Consider the following 20,646-nt stretch of genomic DNA (forward strand, 5'->3'; position numbering starts at 1 on the left):
GTTCTTGTCACGGACACCTCTCAATACGGGGTCGGTGCAGTCCTTGCACACCATTTTTCTGATGGTTCTGAACAACCCATTGCTTATGCCTCCAAAACGCTCACGGATGCCCAACAAAAGTATTCTCAAAGTGAAAAAGAAGCTTTGGCCATTATTTATATTCTTCATAAGTTTGTTGTTTTTCTCTATGGATCCAAATTTCATCTTGTTACGGATCACAAACCACTTGTTTCCTTCATAAACGTCACTTCCCGACAAGGCTGCACACTGCCTCCAGCGTTGGGCTCTTTACTTGTCTTGTTTCAATTAGGAGATTCATTTCCGTCCTGATCTGGCATTCGATAGGGGCGAACTTTTGTGTTTCCACCTGGATGTTGCCAAGCAGCGGGTTGTGGACGGGTCCCCATCACTGGGGACCAGCTGGCGGCTGCTACGGATTCTGACCCTACCATCTCCCGGGTTTTACGATGTATTCAGAAGGGTTGGCCAGATCGTATGTCCACTAAGACTTCTGATCTGTTGCGGAACTGCTACGCTATGCGTTACCACCTCAAGGCTAGGAATGGTGTTCTCCTCCTTTCCACCGAAAATGTTTCGCCGCATGTTGTGGTACCTGCATCTTTGCGTGCTTCGGTCTTGCGCCTCCTTCACCGAGGGCACTGGGGTGTGTCTCACACAAAATCTCTGGCATGCCGTCATGTGTACTGGCCCAGCATCGACTCTGAAATTGCACACGTGGTCGCTGCCTGCAGCCCTCGTGCGTCACTAGCCGCCGCCCCGAAGTCATCTTTGTCACTGTGGCCTTCGCCTGAGAAGCCCTGGGAGCGCATTCATGCTGACTTTGCGGGACCTTTTTTAGGTACTTATTGGCTTCTCGTTATTGACACCTACTCTAAGTTTCCTTTCATTGTCCGTTGCACGTCGCCTACCACTGCGGCAACCACCAATGCTCTAGCTCACATTTTCTCTTTGGGAGGCCTTCCCTCTACTCTTGCTACTGATAAAGGTCTGCAATTTGCCTCTTCCGATTTTGCGGACTTTTGTGCCCGTCACGGCGTCATGCATGTCACGGCCCCTCTGTTCCATCCACCGTCAAATGGTGAGGCTGAATGACTGGTCTGCACATTTAAGGCTCAGATGAGGAAACTCCTGACTTCTTCTGCTGCTGATGATGTGCTTCTCCAATTACTGGCTTCTTACCGTTCCACCTCCATGGGTGACCACAGCCCGGCTAAGCTCTTACATGGCCGACAGCCCCGCACACTACTTCATCTCCTGCAGTCTTCCACCTTACGGCTGCAGGTGCCTTTGCTTGGCCGGTTCACCACTGACGAACTTGTATGGGTACGGGGATATGGCAGGCGGCCAAAATGGAGTCCTGGCCGCATCTTACGACACCTTGGCCGACGCCTGTATGAAATCCAGACGGACAGGGGTGTTGCAGTGCGTCATTCGGACCAGATTCGGCCTCGTGTGCCGGCAACGCATGTTCCGGATGCCGCTACACCACCTTCGGCTCTAACTGACGCTCGGGATACTGGAATCTCTCATTACTCACAACGCAGTCCTCTCACCATCATATCGGTGCCAGCACAAGAACTGTCGCCACCAGGAGATGTGCCCATGCAGGAACCAGATGACCATCATCTGTCAGAGCAACTGTACTCGCCTCCTTCTCCTACGGACGTGGACACATTGCCCATGTCTCCTGTTATAACAACCGGACTTGCCGCAACACGCAGATTGGTGCATGGGCCCCTAGCAGATTCGACCCCCACGTCTCCTGTCATCTTGATCCGTTATCATCGGGGGCACTTCCGTCCGTACGGGAAGCCGCCTCCTCGAGACTTTACGGCCAGTCAAACAACACCTATGGATGTTAGCAATCTACAGGCCACCACCATCAAGACCTGTGCAAAAATTTCAGAGGGGGGAAAAGTGTTGTGACTCGCTGATCTTCCAAAGTGCCGCCGCGCAGTTACGCGTGTCCTCTATATGCGGCGCTGTCTGCCAGCCATGCAGCAGCAGCGCCACCTATGCGGCCAGCCAGCCAGCAGCCGCTAGACTCGGACTCAGTTATGATTTGACTGTTAAAAAAGTGTACACACGTCTTACTCTGTTTACTTGATCTGAGACTTTCATGTATTGCGCCTTCCTCGAAATATATTTGTTCAACTTGAAGTTATAACACATAGCAAGTGCTGAGTCAGCAAATACCCAGTGCTTATGAATGATGTGATTAATCTTTAAAAAGGATGGCATATGTTGAATACTAGCCAGTGAAGACTCAAAACAATAATTCCTCTGAGAGCATAGACATGAAATGGATGGTTTCCATGATTTGTATCCCCTTATGTGGAAAATGTTTCTTCAAGAATCGGCAGAATAATGAAGAAGCTTGAAATAGATGCAATCTTTCATCTACTGACCAAGATGACATATCTTCTGTGATCTGTAAAAGATTATGTGCTTCTATTAAAGGTGAGCATTTATGAAATTTCTTGTCAGTCTAGTAAAAGTTACCCACTGTACAAGGACAGTGCAACAGAGACCAGGGACACATCCAGCTTTTGCAGCCCAATAAATCGCAGTGGCTGAACATTGTAATTCCACTGACCATTCCATGGATCATAGGAAAGCCAAGATATTGACAGTGGCTTCATCCTACCGGGATTCAATTGTCAAGGAGGCTGGGGAAATACAATTAGCAGACAACCTGCTCAACTGAGATGAGGGTTTCCATGTTGACAAATCATAGCAATCACTCATTTCAAATCTGTAATCCCAGAGGAATTATTGTTTTGAGTCTTCCATTTAAATAATTAACCCCATGATTTGTGAACACCATTGATTTACTGACTCGCCACTTTATATGGTTTATTTTTGCATGTATTAAGTTTTATCTGTGACTGACAATCTTGTTGCTGACAGTCTCTTCTCCGACACACGTGCAGTTACTCTGCAGTATTGTGTCAAGTTGTTTTAATTCTGTCAGCAGCTCACCTTTAACATTACTGTATGGTTATCAGCCCTTTGAGCCAACGCTGTGAACCTCGATAGTGGCGGTAGTAGACAACATCGCCTGGGGCAAAAGCAGGTGTCTGCCGCTGCACAGGAACCTGATGCGGCGGATGTAGCAAAGACATCAAGGTTCGATGAGGGTGACCGTGGAGCAACTTAGCTGGCAAGTGACCATCTTGGGGCTGAGAGCGATACGAGGACAAAAAGAGCAATAACGTGTCCTCCCGAGAATGCGACTCTTTCAACTTCAACATCTGTGACTTGAAAATCCTGACCAATCGTTCAGCGGCACCGTTTGACTGTGGCGAAAACGGCGTGAACGTCAGATGTTGAGTACCATTGGCCTTGCAGAATGACTGAAATTCTGTGGACATGAATTGTGGGCCATTGTCGGAAACAATAGTCTGTGGAAGACCTTCAATGCAAAAGATAGCAGATAACACTTGGATGATGGCAGATGACGTCGTGGAAGACATCCGGACAACAAAAGGAAAATTACCAAATGAATCTACCACAACCAACCATCGAGCATTCCAGAATGGACCAGTAAAATCGATGTGTAAGCGTTGCCAAGGGGAAGTGGCTTTTGGCCATGCAAAGAATTTCCACAGTGGTGCTGATTGTTGTTCAGCACACACCATGCAAGAAGAGCACATATTCGTAATCGCGGCATCGATTCCGAACCATGTACAGTGCTGACGAGCAAGTTGTTTCGTTCTCACTATACCCCAATGTCCTTGGTGGAGAAGCTGTAAGACAGAGGACTGTAACGAACATGGGACCACGACCCTGGACTGATCATTATCATAACGCAACAGCAAAACACCACGTCGAACAAAAAATCTCTCCTTGTGAGCAAAAAATCGGCGAACCAACGGGTCCCTGATCCGTGACTTTGACAAGGGCCATTGCGTAGCAACAAAACGCAGAATGGTAGCAAGGACAGGGTCAGCAGCTGTGGCTGTAGCTACATGATGAAAATCAATCAGAAATGATACCACCACGTCATCGGTTTTTGCATCAATGAACATGCAAGCAAGTTCGGAGGAATCGAATGCCCTATCCTCAGCAACAGGCAAACGGGTCAACGCATCGGCATTTCTGTGCTTAGCAGTGGACTGATACAAGATATCGTAGCGGTACTGTGAGAGGAAAATAGACCAGCGAATGAATTTCTGTGCTGTACATGGAGGTACAGGCTTGTTCGGATGAAAAAGCGATGTCAAAGGTTTGTGGTCTGTGATTATGGTAAAGTGACAATCATACAAGAAATCATGAAACTTTGTAACACCAAATATGAGAGCCAATGCTTCTTTCTCGATCTGTGAATAATTTCTTTGCGCAGACGAGAGCGATTTGGACGCAAAGGCAATAGGGCGATTGTGCGATCCATCTTTGTGTGCAAGCACAGCACCGATCTCGAAATCCGATGCATCCACCATCAACAAAAGGGGCTTCTGGGGATCGAATGGCGTAAGGCAAGTATTGGAAAGCAACGCCGATTTCAACTGGCGAAAGGCGCGTTTGCATTCCGTCGTCCAGACGAACGAAACACCTTTACGGCGTAAGCGATAAAGCGGAGCTGAAATGGAAGAGGCATGTGGAACATATCGGTGATAATAGTAGATTTTTCCCAGCACACACTGTAGGTGCTTCAAATTCTGCGGCGAAGGCAAGTATTGTATGGCACGGAGGTGCTCGGGACTGGGATGTATGCATTGAGTACATTGGGCATTGAGTACATGTCCCAGGTATGGCAAGTCACAAGCAAAAAACACACATTTGTCCTTCCGCAAGCGAAGACCATTTTGTCGCAAGACCTGAAATAATGTTCTGAGATTGGCTAAATATTCTTCTTCCATCTTTCCGGAGATCACAATGTCGTCCAGATAGTTTGCTGCAGTAGGGACCGACGCACAAACAGTTTGTAGATATTGCTGAAACAATGCAGGGGCGGATGCACACCCGAATGGCAGTCGTTTGAATCGATACAAACCAAGATGCGTGTTAACCACCAAAACGCGCTGGGATTCTTCGTCCACCGGTATTTGCAAGTACGCATCTGCCAGGTCCAACTTCGAAAAAAATTTACTCGGGCACAGTTTGTCAAAAAGATCTTCCGGGTGGGTAAAGGAAAAGTTGCAATCACTAGTTGTAGATTCACTGTTGCCTTGAAGTCCACACAAAGTCTCAATTTTCCGGAAGGTTTTGGCAGAATTACTAAGGGTGATGCCCAGAGAGAAGCCTGCACATGTTCAACTACACCTTGTGATTCCAAATCGTGTAAAGTTTCTGCGACCTCATCACGCAATGCGTGGGGAACATTGCGCGCTCTGAAAAATTTTGGTTGTGCGTTTACTTTCAGTTCCAAATGTGCTTTATAGTTCTTAGTGCAACCAAGGCCCGGTGCAAAAATGTCTGCAAATTCTTCACATAGATGAGAAACACTGTCGGAAGGCACAGTCTGGTTCACTGATAGGACTTGATTTACTATAGACAAGTTAAACAACTGAAATAAATCGAAACCAAACAAGTTCACTGCATAAAAAGAATGAAGGACGTAAAATGACACAAGTTTTGTTTGTCCTGTGTATGTTGCAAGAAGGCTGCACTGTCCTCACACAGGGATATCTTGACCTAAATAACTAGTTAACTTAACATTTGTGGCACGCAACGGAGGTGTGCCCAGCTGTTTGTACATGTATTGATTGATCAGTGAAACTGCAGCTCCGGTATCGAGCTGGAATGGTATCACTTTGCCGTTAATGTCGAAATCTACAAAAAGTTTATTGTCCTGCTGACAACAAGAGTGACTGTCTCGTGCAACGTAAACTCACACTGGTACAAAATCACTTGCGACTTGACGGGATTTCTGATGATGTCAATGCACACTATTTGTGGGACTAACACAGTCACTGTTAGAGAGAGTGACACTGGACGGAGTGGAATGAACTACATGAATTTCCATGGGCGAAGTTTCGCGAGCCTGAATATCCTTGGTTCGATTCCGATTCCGGCACGAAGCAAAGGGCCTGGAATGGGTTTGAGCTTCCGATCTGAGCTTTTTCTGGCAAACACTATGAACATGTGCTTTTTTATTACAATAAAAGCAAATAGCTTGGCGTGACGGGCAATTCTCACGCGAATGTCTAGTAGCGCACCGCGGGCATGATTTTAGCACTGCATTTGCTTGCTGGCGTGGTACACGTGGCTGAGAGACTGGCGGCAGCGGTGCGGCCGGGCGCGAGGACTGTTTACTGTTCCGTGCAGCTTGCCCGGCGGGCCGGTTAACCTGACACACGGCTGGTGAAGTTTCAAATGAGTCCTGAGCGAAGTCAAGTGTGTCCTGCCGATCCAATATGTCCATCACTTGTCGAAGGGAGGGATTGACAAGTTTCAAAATCTGTTCCCTTATACGAACATCAGAAACATTCTGTGCAATTGCATCACGTACCATAGTATCTGAATAAGGGAGTCCACATTGACACTCAAAAGCACAATCCCTAGTAAGGCCTTGCAAGGTTGCAACCCACTCCCGATTAGTCTGACCTGCTGTATGTTTTGTACGAAAGAAGGTATACCATTTCGCAACTACATTGACTGATTCTTTGAAATATGCATCTAATGCAGACAAAATTTCGTCGTAGGACAGAGTTGCTACATCGTGTCGGGGGAATAATCTGACTATCACACAGTACGTATGTATGCCTACCGAAGACAACAAAAAGGGCTGCCGCTCGTTACCTTGAATTCTGTAGGCAGCGAGATGGAATCCAAATTGGCGTGACCACTCCGTCCAGCTTTCCAGTGCAGCATCAAAAGGTCGAAAAGTTGGTGCAACTGCGTGTTGTGGCTGCGTGAGCGGTGGAGCGGCTGCTGCCGCATCGTTTTGCATCGCACGTTGACCCTGGACGAGCTGTCCAAGGGCATACAGTAAGGCCTGCATCTGCTGATTCTGTAAGCGATAAAATTCGGACAGTACATCTGGAGATTGTGGCGAAGCCATTACGCAAGTAAATCAGGGCAATATCGATAAGAACGTGGTTTTGCCTCGTCACCAATGTTGTGGTTGGCAAGAGAGCCAATACCGTTCTACTAAAGGAGGCCGAAATGCACGCGTTTTAGCTCACGCAGGCTGGCGTGAGGTCTGGAACATGACAAGGAAATTAGAATTTAGAAAAACGGACATAGCTGGTGGAATACTTAACTTTAATCCATTAATGATGAACATCGGTCTTGACGGTACATGATTCACAATATCAGTAGTAACTGATAATGGCGCCTTGCTAGGTCGTAGTAAATGACGTAGCTGAAGGCTATGCTTAACTATCGTCTCGGCAAATGAGAACGTAAGTAGGCAGTGAACCATCGCTAGCAAAGTCGGCTGTACAACTGAGGCGAGTACTAGGAAGTCTCTCTAGACCTGCTGTGTGGCGGCGCTCAGTCTGAAATCACTGATAGTGGCGACACGCGGGTCCGACGTATACTACCGGACCGCGGCCGATTTAAAGGCTACCACCTACCAAGTGTGGTGTCTGGCGGTGACACCACAATTTGCATTACAGGTTAGCTTCTTCCTACTGACATCCACCACAAACAACTGCCGACCTTTGTGGCACCAGGCAGCCACCTCTGCTGTTGGCCAAAGGACCAGCAGCCCCAGGATGAAAATGCAGTGGGCCATGGTTGCCCATGGCATGTGACTTGGGGTGCAACAAATCCACTAGACCCCTCAGCTGGTGCCCATGCAAACACTGTCCCGGACTGCATTTATTGACTGGCGTCACCCAGTGCATAGCCAGAAAAGTTGATGACAACACATCCTCATGCAAAGATGCAGACACTGACTTCTTCATTTTGGTCTTGAATGTATGCATGAAGCACACCACCTCTGAGTTAAAAGCCAGGTAAATTGGGGCAGTAGCCAGATGCTGGATACTGTTACAAATTCAAAAGTCTTTGGATTCCTGTGACACAAATTGCCTATCGGTATCAGACACAATAGTCCTAGGGGATGCATCAGTGGCAAAAATAACCAAAAATTCGTGAGCAGTGGCAGTTGTTGATGTGGGAGCCAGCTTGGCTACGTGTGGGAAATTGGATAATGCATCATCCATCAACAGTCACTGCTGTCCAAAACCGGACCTTTGAAATTGACATGCACCCTGTTCCAAGAGTGTGCTGGGAGTAGCCAAAGAGGAAACTATTGTGGCAATGCAACCTGCTTCTGTGCAGAATTCCCGCAAGTCTGCACCAGACATTCGATGTCACAATCGATCGGAGACCAATAGATGAGACGTTGCGCCAATGCCTCCATACAAGTCATATCACAGTGCAATGCATGCCGCAGCTGGAACATGCGAGAGTGCAATGGTAGGGGGACAACCACAAAACAGCATTACTCCTCTTTGTCAAGGGACAATGTTGAGTCGATCACACAGGAGGAAAAAAGTGTATGCCACACTGGATCCACACCCAAAGAGAAACACTCCGGCCATCTGGACTACTGAAATGATTTTAGGAAAAAGTGGATCAGACGCCACGGTGGTCATGACTTTCAGTGCTACAAGGGAAAATCCAACAGGGTTTGCTATAAGGCATCATCTGACATGAACATGAGAGCCTCTTGCTGACCAAATTCTAGATTGGGTCCTGCCGGTAGATGCAATAGCGCATCACCATTGGAATGCTGGGCAGTGGAGCATTAACAAATATCATAGCAATAATTACTGAAAAAGAGGTCCCACCTCTGCAGTTGGTGGGCAGTCCTGTTGGGCTGCTTGGAATGAGGGCCAAATAAGGAAACTAACGGCTTGTAGTCTGTGATTAGGAGGAACCTCGCTCCATATAAGGAAATATGAAACATATTAACTCCAAAAATATTAGCTATTGTCTTCTTTTCCACTTGGGAGTAATTACAGTGCACAACAGAAAGTGTCTGATGCTTAGGCAATGCACTGTTCAGTGCCATCTGGGTTCTGATAGATCAGGACTACACCAGTGCCATATACTGGGTTTTGTCAGAGACCAGAGCTAAAGGTTTACCTAGCATAAAAGAAGCCAGACAGGGAGCAAAGCACAAACAGTGCTTGAGGGTCTGTAAAACCCATTGACAGTCTGCAGATTAAACAAAATTAATGCACTTCTGGTGAAGCTGGAAAAGAGGATGGCAGATGTTCGTGGCCCAGGGAATGAACTGAGCATAATACAAAATCTTATCCAAAAAGGACTGGCGCTCCTTTAGGTTCTTGGGTACCCGCACGTTGACAATAGTTTTTATGTGATCATCTGTCAGGACGATGCCATCTTTGGTGAGCACATGTCCCAGAAAATACACTTTTGGGGAGAAAAACAGCACTTTTCCAGCTTGCAACAAAAGCCATTCTCGAGGAGGAAGTGGAAAACTGACTGGAAGTTTCATAAATGAACCTCTCTGCTGTGGCATGTTACTCAATGTCATCAAGGTAATTGACACATCAGGGAATGTCCTGACTCAACTGCTCCAAATACCATTGATAAATTCCCAGTGCAGACGAGATATGCAAAGGCAAGTGATTAATCTGGTAAAGCCCAAAGAGGATGTTGAGGACCAAGAAAGTCCAAGAGACTGCATACACAGCAACTGTGCATAGACATTGTGCAAACCGAAACATAAAAATTTCTGGCCTACAGACAACTTCACCAAATACTTCAGTGTCTGTGGAGTTGGATACAAATCAAAGGCACATTGCACATTGACCATCTGTTTAAAATCACTGCAAAATCACATAGTGCTGTTGGGCTTGTGCATCATCACCAAAAGGATGGCCTACGATCTCAATGGAATAGAAAATATGGTGCCTTGATCCTGCCAGTGCTGCAACTTGACCTTTGTATTGTCATGCATCATGAAGGCAGGGGCAACAATACTTCAGTACCACTGATGGTGTAAGAGAAGCACGTGCCTTGAGATTTTCAGCCCAGCCCAAAGTGTTCTCAAACAGTGGGTTATAAAACTGCAGTAGGGAGTCCAAATCATGAAAATAAGTGGATTGAGACATTAATTGCACTCTGCCAACAAACTGGAAGCCAAAAACAGAATAGGCCCAAAAATATTTTATGCCAATGGTGAATTTATTATTAACAATGTAAGTTGTTGTTCCACGTTGAAGAATTTCCCCCACAAAGGAGTGCACTGTTTACTACAAGACACAACCAGACACAGAGGCCATTGCAAGTCTGGGCACCCCAGGAGCCTGTATGTATCTCAATTAATGAGCTGATCGTCACACCCATGTTGACATGAAATTTGACCGGCCACCCCTCCACAAACAATTTCAGCAAAATAGGCTGTGATAACCCATACAGGGCAGCAGGGATGGCCCCATAGTCCAGCGAGAACACAAGGCCATCCAGAGAATGACTCATGGCTTGCTGACTTTCTCAAACAGTTGGCAAATGGCCTATCCTGCAGCATACCCCACACATGCCTTCCAGGTACAGGCAGTCCCAATCAACATGCAGCAAATGACAGTTGTGACTAGACCACTGGCTCATCCAATTAGCAGAAGGAGAACAATGCTGAGGACCCAAAGATCACTGTGAGTGGAAATTACAACACTGCAACTGACACAAACTCACTGAGCTCAGCACTGGTGAAGAGAGGCAGTGCCGCAATGTCACTGCTCTGGGATCATCACCAAACAGTGACTTGGTGGGTGGCAGGCCCACCTGGGATACCCTGCAAGGCACCGGGTGCTGTTAATCATATGCACCTAAGTGAGCCACCTGCCAGTTATCAGAAAGAATATCTGTTGTTGCCACCATCAGCTCATGCAAGTTTGCAATCTGAGCAGTGAAGGCTAAAGAAGAATTGGAATAGGTCGACACCCTGCTAGGAACTTTGGGATCAGGCACTAACTGGACGATTATGCCCTGAATTAGCATGTGTACGTAAGAGGTAGCTGCTGCTGCTTTTGTTCCTTTTTAGGCATGACTGTTCCTGTCAGCATTGCAGAAATTCTGGGTCCTAGGTAGTCCAAAATTAACACTAGGTAAAGGAAACAAAAAATAGGGGCATCTCATGCATAAGGATATCCTTCACCACCACTTTAGTATCTATACTGGTATGTCAATGTCTCTACGCTGCACAGTCAGCGTAGGTACTTCACGGGCCGAACAGGGAACAGAACTCTGTGAGAGGAAATGAAAACTCACTAGTTGCCCTTTTTTGCCTCTAGTAAATGCATTCCAGAAGGCAAAAATACAGAGGGCATTACTGCACAAACAGCATTTCATGTGTATAACTTATACATTAAGAATATTTAAAAAGAAAGATGATGAGACTTACCAAACAAAAGCGCTGGCAGGTCGATAGACACACAAACAAACACAAACATACACACAAAATTCTAGCTTTCGCAACCAACGGTTGCCTCATCAGGAAAGAGGGAAGGAGAAGGAAAGACAAAAGGATTTGGGTTTTAAGGGAGAGGGTAAGGAGTCATTCCAATCCCGGGAGCGGAAAGACTTACCTTAGGGGGAAAAAAGGACAGGTATACACTCGCACACACACACATATCCATCCGCATATGTCTGCTTGTGTCTGTGTATATGCGGATGGATATGTGTGTGTGTGCGAGTGTATACCTGTCCTTTTTTCCCCCTAAGGTAAGTCTTTCCGCTCCCGGGATTGGAATGACTCCTTACCCTCTCCCTTAAAACCCAAATCCTTTTGTCTTTCCTTCTCCTTCCCTCTTTCCTGATGAGGCAACCGTTGGTTGCGAAAGCTAGAATTTTGTGTGTACGTTTGTGTTTGTTTGTGTGTCTATCGACCTGCCAGCGCTTTTGTTTGGTAAGTCTCATCATCTTTCTTTTTAAATATATTTTTCCCACGTGGAATGTTTCCCTCATTATATTTATACATTAAGAATATGTAAAGCAATGCTTGAAAGTCGAGTACTATAAGTTAGCTTCTGTATTATGGCATTGTGTATGGGTAGCAGTTTATTGCTTTTCTTCCTTATAGAATGGCTTTTTCATTCTTATTATTGACCCCATAACACATTGTTTATTCATAAGTCTATTTTTCCATTCAATATGGCTGTAATATCACACTATTTTATGCAGATCAAATATAATAAAGGATCTTGTCAAGTGTCAGTTGTATGTTGATTTATCACTTGTAAACTTTCATTCAGTTATGGATCAGTGTTGATGAACTGTTCATGTATATGTTTGAGCTTCATAACTATATGCCTCAGCAGTGCATCATCAGAACATTGGATCATCTACGAGGACTATGTGAAAATTTCTCGGCTTGCCATTGAAAGAATGTAGATTTTGGATTGAAATATGCACTTTTTTTCAACACAATACTCTTTTATGTTAATACACTTCGTCCAGTGTTTCTCCAGTGAATAAATTCTTTTCATGAAGACTATTTGATAAGGCCAACAAAATTCCTATCTTCATTAATTAACTAATTTATTCAGTTACTTGTGTTCCATAAATCCCACTATGAAGGAAAACTTTCAGGTATGTGAAATGGGTGAAGGTATACATTAAAATGGTGAAACAGCTATTATAAAATGCAAATGGGCATAAGTCTTGCACGTAATTCACAAATTATTGTTTTCCTCTTTGTAAGGTACTTAATAAAAACAACACATTTTTCATCACAGAAAGCACCTGCAATATATTTTCAGCAGAAATAAACTTCACCTTCCATGATGCAGAGCCTCCAGTTTCCATCACCTGCTATAATTATGGTTTCATTTCTGGTGTAAAGTGTTGCATAAGTCTCATGTCCACAGTAGCAGTCAGTCAGACTAAATCAGTAGCGATCTTTTTATAACAGTCCAAACATTCCTGAGAGATTCATTTTCCCATTTGCTTTTGGAAATTATGCAATAAATGCAGCATCCACCATACACAAAGCTCTCTCGTATAATATTTACTGTACTCTTTCTTTTGATAAGCTAATGGTGACGGCTATTTCATACATCTTTAAATACTGATTTTCCAGTATTATTTTTTGAACTTTTGTGATAGCTGCATCTGTGGGCATGGTTTCAGGCTATCCTACACATTTTTAAGAGAAGTGCAGCACATTTTGATTCTGCTTGACTCCCCATTTACATTAAAACTTACAATTGTTGCACCTGGGAAAAATTTAGTGAATGAAAGTCTCTGATTTCGAACCTGTATTTATGAGTGACACAAGGTCAACGTAAGTCTCTAATATCTATGTGAAATTTACACATCTGCATGAAGGTCATGTCAGTGGTCTTCCATCACAATTAAATTTAAGGTGATGAAAGATCTGACTTCAGTTTGACTAAATATTTTTGAAATGAAGTAATTTAAATTTTACCACACACAAAAATTAGAATGGGTATCACTTATCAGTTATTATTAAGCTATAATCTGTGTATATACTCCTACTTACTTATAAGCAATTCTCTTTAGTTATTATCAGTAGAATATGGTGTATAAGTATTAATAATGTAAAAAACTTTAATTTGCAGAAAAAGAATAAAAATGATTTTTTGCCATATTCTGGTCTACAGGTATTTGTGCAACCTGAACTGACATTTGGGCTGAAGCCTCACTTTCGTGATGCATTCTGTGTGGACAGTGTACGAGAGGAGCTGGTTGTAGGTTTCCTGCATCATTTAACAGCTACAGCCCGCTCCTTTTGCAGTGACTCAGTGAAATCTGTACCTTTGCCCTCACTGCTCTTGCTACTTTCCAAGACCTGTCTTGAGCTGGAATCATCTAGTGTCCATTATTTGGTAAGTAATATGCTTCATCTTTGGAAAAATCTTCTGCTTTTTAGAGTTGATTAATGTCAAGGCTCTGATACTTGTTGATGATTTGGAGAGACACAGAAAAGTGCTAGTAACATGTTAAGATTGTTCTTCCCTTGATGGAAACTTCCATTTTTCATATTTATTAGGAAATATTTACTGACATTGGACAGCAGATAATAAACATAAATGCAACACTCACTTAATCTGTTAGCCATAAAAAAATAGAAGATACCTCATTTTGAAATATATGTCAGGTACTTGTTATAATTTACTTGCAGTTATTTTATTTTGTGCTAAGCATATAACATCATGAAACTAATTTACTATCGTTGTGTTGAGTTTTTTTGTGGTGGCCATCTTTATATTAACATGAACAAGTGATAACAAGATTCACTGTTAAATGAAATGAAAGCACACAAAATATTAGTGTTTGACTGCTACTTTTCTTTCTTAATGTATATCTAGACTTTCCACATCCCTGATCATACTCATGACCTTCAGCTGATTCATGACAACTTCACTTTCAAAAGTGATAGATGTAGAATAGGGTACACTCCTGACAACATATTTGTCTCTTCTGGGACCAGAGCTTAATTTGAGAAACAAACAAGGAGTAGGAGGAGATTAATTTTTAACATCCTGTCAACAACAGTCATTGGATATGGAGCACAAGCTTGGATTAGGGAAGGAAATTGGTCATGGAATTTGCCTGAAGCAATTTAGGGAAATCATGAACATAAATCTGGATGGCTGGATGCAGATTTGAACCATTGTCCTTCCAAATGCAAGTCCAGTGTGCTAACCACTGCACCGCCTCCCTCGATAGAAACACATGAATGAGTTTTCACACACAGCACAGATCCACCATGTGAGTCCAAGGATATGAACACTTCATTGACATAACCATATGACTTTCAAGGAGATAACAGGCAATGAGGCTGTGTGACAGAGTATGTAATAGAACTATGTAAGACTGCCAAACCTCTACTAAAAAAAATATCAAGATCTCTACCTGAACAACTTCTTCACTGAACAGAGTGTACAAGCTAGAGTTGAGCTGATGTGAACTATTGCTGAAAGCCAAAAGATAAAGTGGAGCAACATGGTTGGAAGTCATGACATGGAAGTGAACAGGAGGTGAGCCTCAGAGCTCCTCAAGAACCTCATCAGAGATCCCGCATGTTCTAAGAACAATATCCCCAAAGTAACTACAAAGACTCAAGAGCACATAGCATGGGATCTTTGGAGTGAAAGACATTTTCTCAAAAATGTGGTCACCATGGCTGAGCTGGAATTGTCCATCCATGATGTGAAGCTCAACAGAGCAGCTAGTGTTGACAAACGGAAGGTTGAAAAAACTGAAAACATATGACCAAAAACACGGAAATGACACCTGAATATGATGAACAACTTTATTGTCAAGTTGTATATCTCAAAGATGTGGAGAGAAGGCCACAGTACCCACACTGTTGAAACCAAGAAAGGAGTGAAATGACCCAAAAAGTTTCCGTTCTGTGTCAGTGTTCTGCCATGCCTTGAAGATCATGGAATGCCTGATACTTCATCGAATCACAAGCATCCTAGAAGAGTAACCCCTACACCAGCAAGCAGGTTTCTGACATTTAAAGTTATGCACTGACCATCTGTTAAACAGGACACAACATCTTGAGGGCAGATTTGAAAAAAGAAGTTGATTACTGAAGTGGTCTTCATCTAATTGACAGTACACTGATTAAACTATATGATCGGATAAGAGACCATCATCTGACATCCTTGGTTGGCACTGTTCTCCTCAGCAAGAGACTCTATGTTAGTCTCTATGGAAAGATCAGTTGGTGGAGGAATCAGAAGAATGGTTTACCATGGGGAAGGAAATATCCTGGCACCAATATTGCACAATGTGTACACAAATTACCGGGCAATACCAGATCACTCTAGCCATGTCATAAATAGTGTTGATACAGCAGTGGCAGTGCAAGGCTCAGGCTTCTTTGGGATTGAAGAGAAATTGGCACAAACTGTGTACACACTCTGCCTCTATTATGCTGCTAACCACCAGAAGCTAAGTCCCAGCAAGACAAATGCCTGATTTTCTGTTTCATTAAAAGAGAAGCATGGTGAGAATCTACTGTGATGTGGGAAGGTGAATGACTCCAGCACTGCTCACAGCCAAAATACATTCTGTGATCAAAAGTATCCGGACAGCTGGCTGAAAATGACTTAAAAGTTTGTGGCACTCTCCATCGGTAGTGCTGGAATTCAATATGGTGTTGGCCTTCCCTTAGCCTTGATGACAGCTTCCACTCTCACAGGCATATGTTTAACCAAGTTCTGGAAGGTTTCTTGGGGAATGGGAGCCCATTCTTCATGGAGTGCTGCACTGAGGAGAGGTATCAATGTCGGTCGGTGAAGCCTGGCATGAAGTCGGCATTCCAAAACAACCCAAAGGTGTTCTGTAGGATTCATGTCAGGACTCTGTGCAGGCTAGTCCTTTACAGGGATGTTATTGCCATGTAACCACTCTGCCACAGGTCATGCTTTATGAAAAAGTGCTCGATCATGTTGAAACATGCAATCACCATCCCCGAATTGCTCTTCAACAGTGGGAAGCACAAAGGTGCCTAAAACATCAATGTGGGCCTGTGCTGTGATAGTTCCATGCAAAACAACAAGGGGTGCAAGCCTCCTCCATGAAAAACACGACCCCATCATAACACCACCACCTCCGAATTTTACTGTTGGCTGTACTACATACACTGGCAGATGATGTTCATTGGGAATTCGCCATACCCACACCCTGCCATCGGATCACCACATTGTGTTCTGTGATTCAGCACTCCACACAACATTTTTCTGTTGTTCAGTCATCCAATGTTTATGCTCATTACACCAAGTGAGGTGTCGTTTGTCATTTACCGGCATGATGTGTGGCTTATGAGCAGCCACTTGACCATGAAATCCAAGTTTTCTCACCTCCTGCTTAACTGTCATAGTACTTGCAGTGGATCCTGATGCAGTTTGGAATTCCTGTGTGATGGCGTGGATAGATGCCTGCCTATTATACATTACAGCCCTCTTCAAGTGCCGGCGGTCTCTGTCAGTCAGCAGTCGAGGTTGGCCTGTACGCTTTTGTGCTGTACATGTCCCTTCACATTTCCACTTCACTATCACATTGGAAACAGTGGACCTAGGGATGTTTAGGAGTGTGGAAACCTTGCATACAGATGTATGACACAAGTGACATCCAATCACCTGACCATGTTCTAAGTTTGTGAGTTTCGCGGAGCACCCCTTTCTGCTCTCTCATGATGTCTAATGACTACTGAAGTCGCTGATATGGAGTACTTGGCAGTAGGTGACAGCACAATGCAATGCACCTAATACGAAAAATGTATGTCTTTGGGGGTGTCTGGATACTTTCGATCACTTAGTGTATCAACACACAACCCAGTATTGCATCCAGACATTTAAATAACATTGTATCAACACCTAAGCCAGGGTCTGTGCCATCTGCGTAGGTGAAGTAGCTCGACACCACAGTCAGTGAGTCAATGAAAATTTCCACAGGATACCTGAAACCAACACTAGTGCAGAAACTCTACCCCTCATTGAGACCATGTCCATGTGCAGCAGGACATTGCATTATAATGTAAATGGACAGATAAAAAAAATCTACTCACCGAGTGGCAGCAGGGGAACACACACACTTAAAAGGATTTAACCTTTACGAACTTTTGGAGCCAGTGGCTCCTTTTTCTGGTGGAAGAATTGAAGGGGAAGGAAAAGAGGCGAAGGAAAAGGACTGGAGAGGTTTTTAGGGGTACAGTTTAGAAAAGTCATCCAGAACCCCGGATCAGGATGCTGAGAGAACGAAGATGGAAACTGACTCCCACCACCCAATACAAAGATTGCAATCTGCTTGGAGGCACCTTCAATCAAAGACATGTGATAGAGCTGGAGAACACAGACATCCTCCCAAGAATGGAATTTGTTTCTGGCAGTAAGCTGCCGTACTTTGAACTCGATGTGAATGGGAGTGGTGCACTTCAAGCCCAACAAGCAGAAGTTGGGTGGTGGAGGGGGGCCGCAGGAGGGGGGGGGGGAGGTTCCTTCTGAATGAAACAGATGTTTCTTACAAATGTGGCAAGTTGCAAGACCCAGGTTACCTGCTGCAGTGCTGCCTACTGAATGAAGTGTGCACACTAGAAGAACTTTTTAAAGTTAGCAATGAGTTCATTTTATGGGCTATTTTCAAGAAATTTCTGGTTTAAAGGACATGAAAATAAATAAACCATTTCAAACAATGGAAACTCTAGCTAGGAATATCAACAATGTAGGAAAAGACAGATTGCTATTTACCCTAAAGAAGACACATCAGGTTGCAGACAGACACAATTAAAAGACAGCCACAACCTTCATCAGTGAAAGAGAGACACACACCATTCACACACACAAGCAAGCATACATCATGCAGACACGATCGACAGCTCCAGCATCTCAGGACAAGATGCTGGAGTTGGCAATCGTGTGCATGATGTGTGCTTGCTTGTGTGTGTGAATGGCATGTATGTCTCTCTTAATGATGAAGGCTGTGACTGAATGCTTAATGTAAGTGTCCTTTAATTGTGACTGTCTGTGACTTGATGTGTCTTCTTTATGGTAAGTAGCAATCTGTCATTTTCTGCATTGTTAAATAAATCATTTTGTAGGCAGGACTAAGAGCAAGGCATACTTATGGAAGTTTCATCTACTTATGCACACTACACAACTTTAGCACATTTAGGTTCATTCACTGATCATTGCACCAAGTACTAATTTTCTGTTATGTGAATTAATATTTTCAAATAATCAAACATTGTATCACATATTCATAGTAATAACTATATTTGGTATTTTTAGCTTAGTACTGTTGATGAGCTGTTTGGGATAGAAGAACAACATGAGACAACACCAGCTTCTGAACTGTGTGCAGCCATGCATGAAGCTGCACAAGACCTACTAAATCATTATGTGCGGATGCAAGGACTTAATGTTTCACAGGTAATATCTTTTTTGTATTTTTAAAAAATGTATGCTATTCTCCAACTATAAATGTGAGCATATCCGATATTTGTTCCTGCTACCCATGTTCAGATTGGTGGAGGTCATAGTTGTTCATGCAGACAAAGTCCGTACTTCAGATTTTGCCAAATTTTGCAAACAAACAATGCTGTGGTGCAGAAGCAGCCGTAATACCATAGTTAACAAATGTTGTCTATCTTTTGTCGCGCAATGTTTGAATACTCTGAAGTTCATCCAGTCATTCATTCATAATTGCAAATCTATTTCACTTTATACAAAATATCAAAGTGTTTAGTGCCTCTGTCTCTTCCAACTATAACTTTTCTCATGATGGCTTCCTTAGTGATAACCTGACTTTCCTTAAAGTAGCCATCCCCAAAGTGGGTGCAGAGAGTAATAGAGGGGCTCACTTCTTTTATTGAAAGATTTATATTTTGTATTATCTAAGAAGGAAGCTCCCCCATCATTAATTTGCTGTCTTATTTCACAAGAAGTGACCAGTAGATCCTGACAGCAAGATTTCTGGCAAAAGTGGTGAGTAATATTTCATCTCACAGCCTCTGTCACCGATCACCCACAGGGTTGGCTTTTTATCAAACATTTAATGATGATTAATTGCAATGAGCCACTTGACAAAAGAAAAAATATGAAGCTTCTGGCTATAACTAGGGTGAAGATACCCACATCTTTGTAACTATCAGGTCTTGATGGCTGTCTGAATACATATGTATGTGCAGGTGACAGGATCCCATCTCACTCTATCCCCACTACTATACCAGCATTAGGGTCGTCAGTGTTCTACCCCTGAAAGAGAGTTTTACTCATCTGTCATATCCCAACAGACAGTTACTTTCTTTCTGGGACTACTGTCCAGACTTATACCCCGAGACAACACACTCTGTGGAGATTGAAGAGAGAAGGAAGAGAGTGAGGAAACATCATAGGTGAAGGTGGATTCAGCAGTTCTGGCTGACCCCCCCCCCCCCCCCCCAATCTGTGCACCTTGTCTCTCTCTCCTGATAAGTAGATAGTAGCAGCCACTTATTTGTCATCTTCCTTATGTCTCCCAATGACATTTTAAGAGATTCTCAAAGCTGAAGATTCATCATGTTATTAGCACTGTGCACATATTATGCTAGCTCAAGTTTTCTCTGTTTTGAAAAGACACCCCTATGTTGCCCCTCAGTTGCCTGAAATATTATTACTCAATATTATTATTTTTTTATTTTTGTGATTTTTATTGATTATAATTGATTATGTAATTTAAATCTTATCGTGTTTAAACACATTACATTCTGCATCTCAGATGTTGCGAAAATCTGTGGAAACGCGTGATTGGCTACATACAATAGAACCCAGAACAGTGCGTGCTGTAATGAAGCGTGTTGTGGAAGATGTGGCAGCACTAGATGGACAAGTGGGTGCTTTATTTGAAGAGGGTACACGAGCTGAACACAGTTCAGACTCCAGTCGGCGAACTCATAGGTAAAATCATATTTTGCTTGCATATTTACTTTTCATATCCTTTAAAAATGAGAGAGAGAGAGAGAGAGAGAGAGAGAGAGAGAGAGAGAGAGAGAGTGTGTTAGAGCGCGAGTGTGTGGGAGGGGGACTACATTATGACTGACTGTATCAGTGGACCAACCAAAGGCTACATTTGTTTTTAATTTATCGTTTTCATCTGTGTCTGGTTTATTATTTGCTTGTTTTTTTCCCCTGTACTTAAGTGAAGGTAAAACAGCCGCACTGGATAGTTTATGAAAGTGTCAAT

The 20,646-nt window shown here is 43.6% G+C and overlaps 1 protein-coding gene across 1 annotated transcript in view; it reads left to right on the forward strand.

Annotated features, from left to right (window-relative positions):
* LOC126092227 (vacuolar protein sorting-associated protein 51 homolog) overlaps positions 1-20,646 on the forward strand; it is a 108,457-nt gene that overhangs the window by 78,686 nt on the left and 9,125 nt on the right. The window contains exons 10-12 of the mRNA XM_049907725.1: positions 13,572-13,796; positions 18,714-18,854; positions 20,182-20,360. Of these exons, the coding sequence (XP_049763682.1) occupies positions 13,572-13,796; positions 18,714-18,854; positions 20,182-20,360 (545 nt within the window). The remainder of the gene's footprint in view (positions 1-13,571; positions 13,797-18,713; positions 18,855-20,181; positions 20,361-20,646) is intronic.

Source organism: Schistocerca cancellata, chromosome 7 (assembly GCF_023864275.1).
Source record: "Schistocerca cancellata isolate TAMUIC-IGC-003103 chromosome 7, iqSchCanc2.1, whole genome shotgun sequence".
NCBI lineage: Eukaryota > Metazoa > Arthropoda > Insecta > Orthoptera > Acrididae > Schistocerca > Schistocerca cancellata.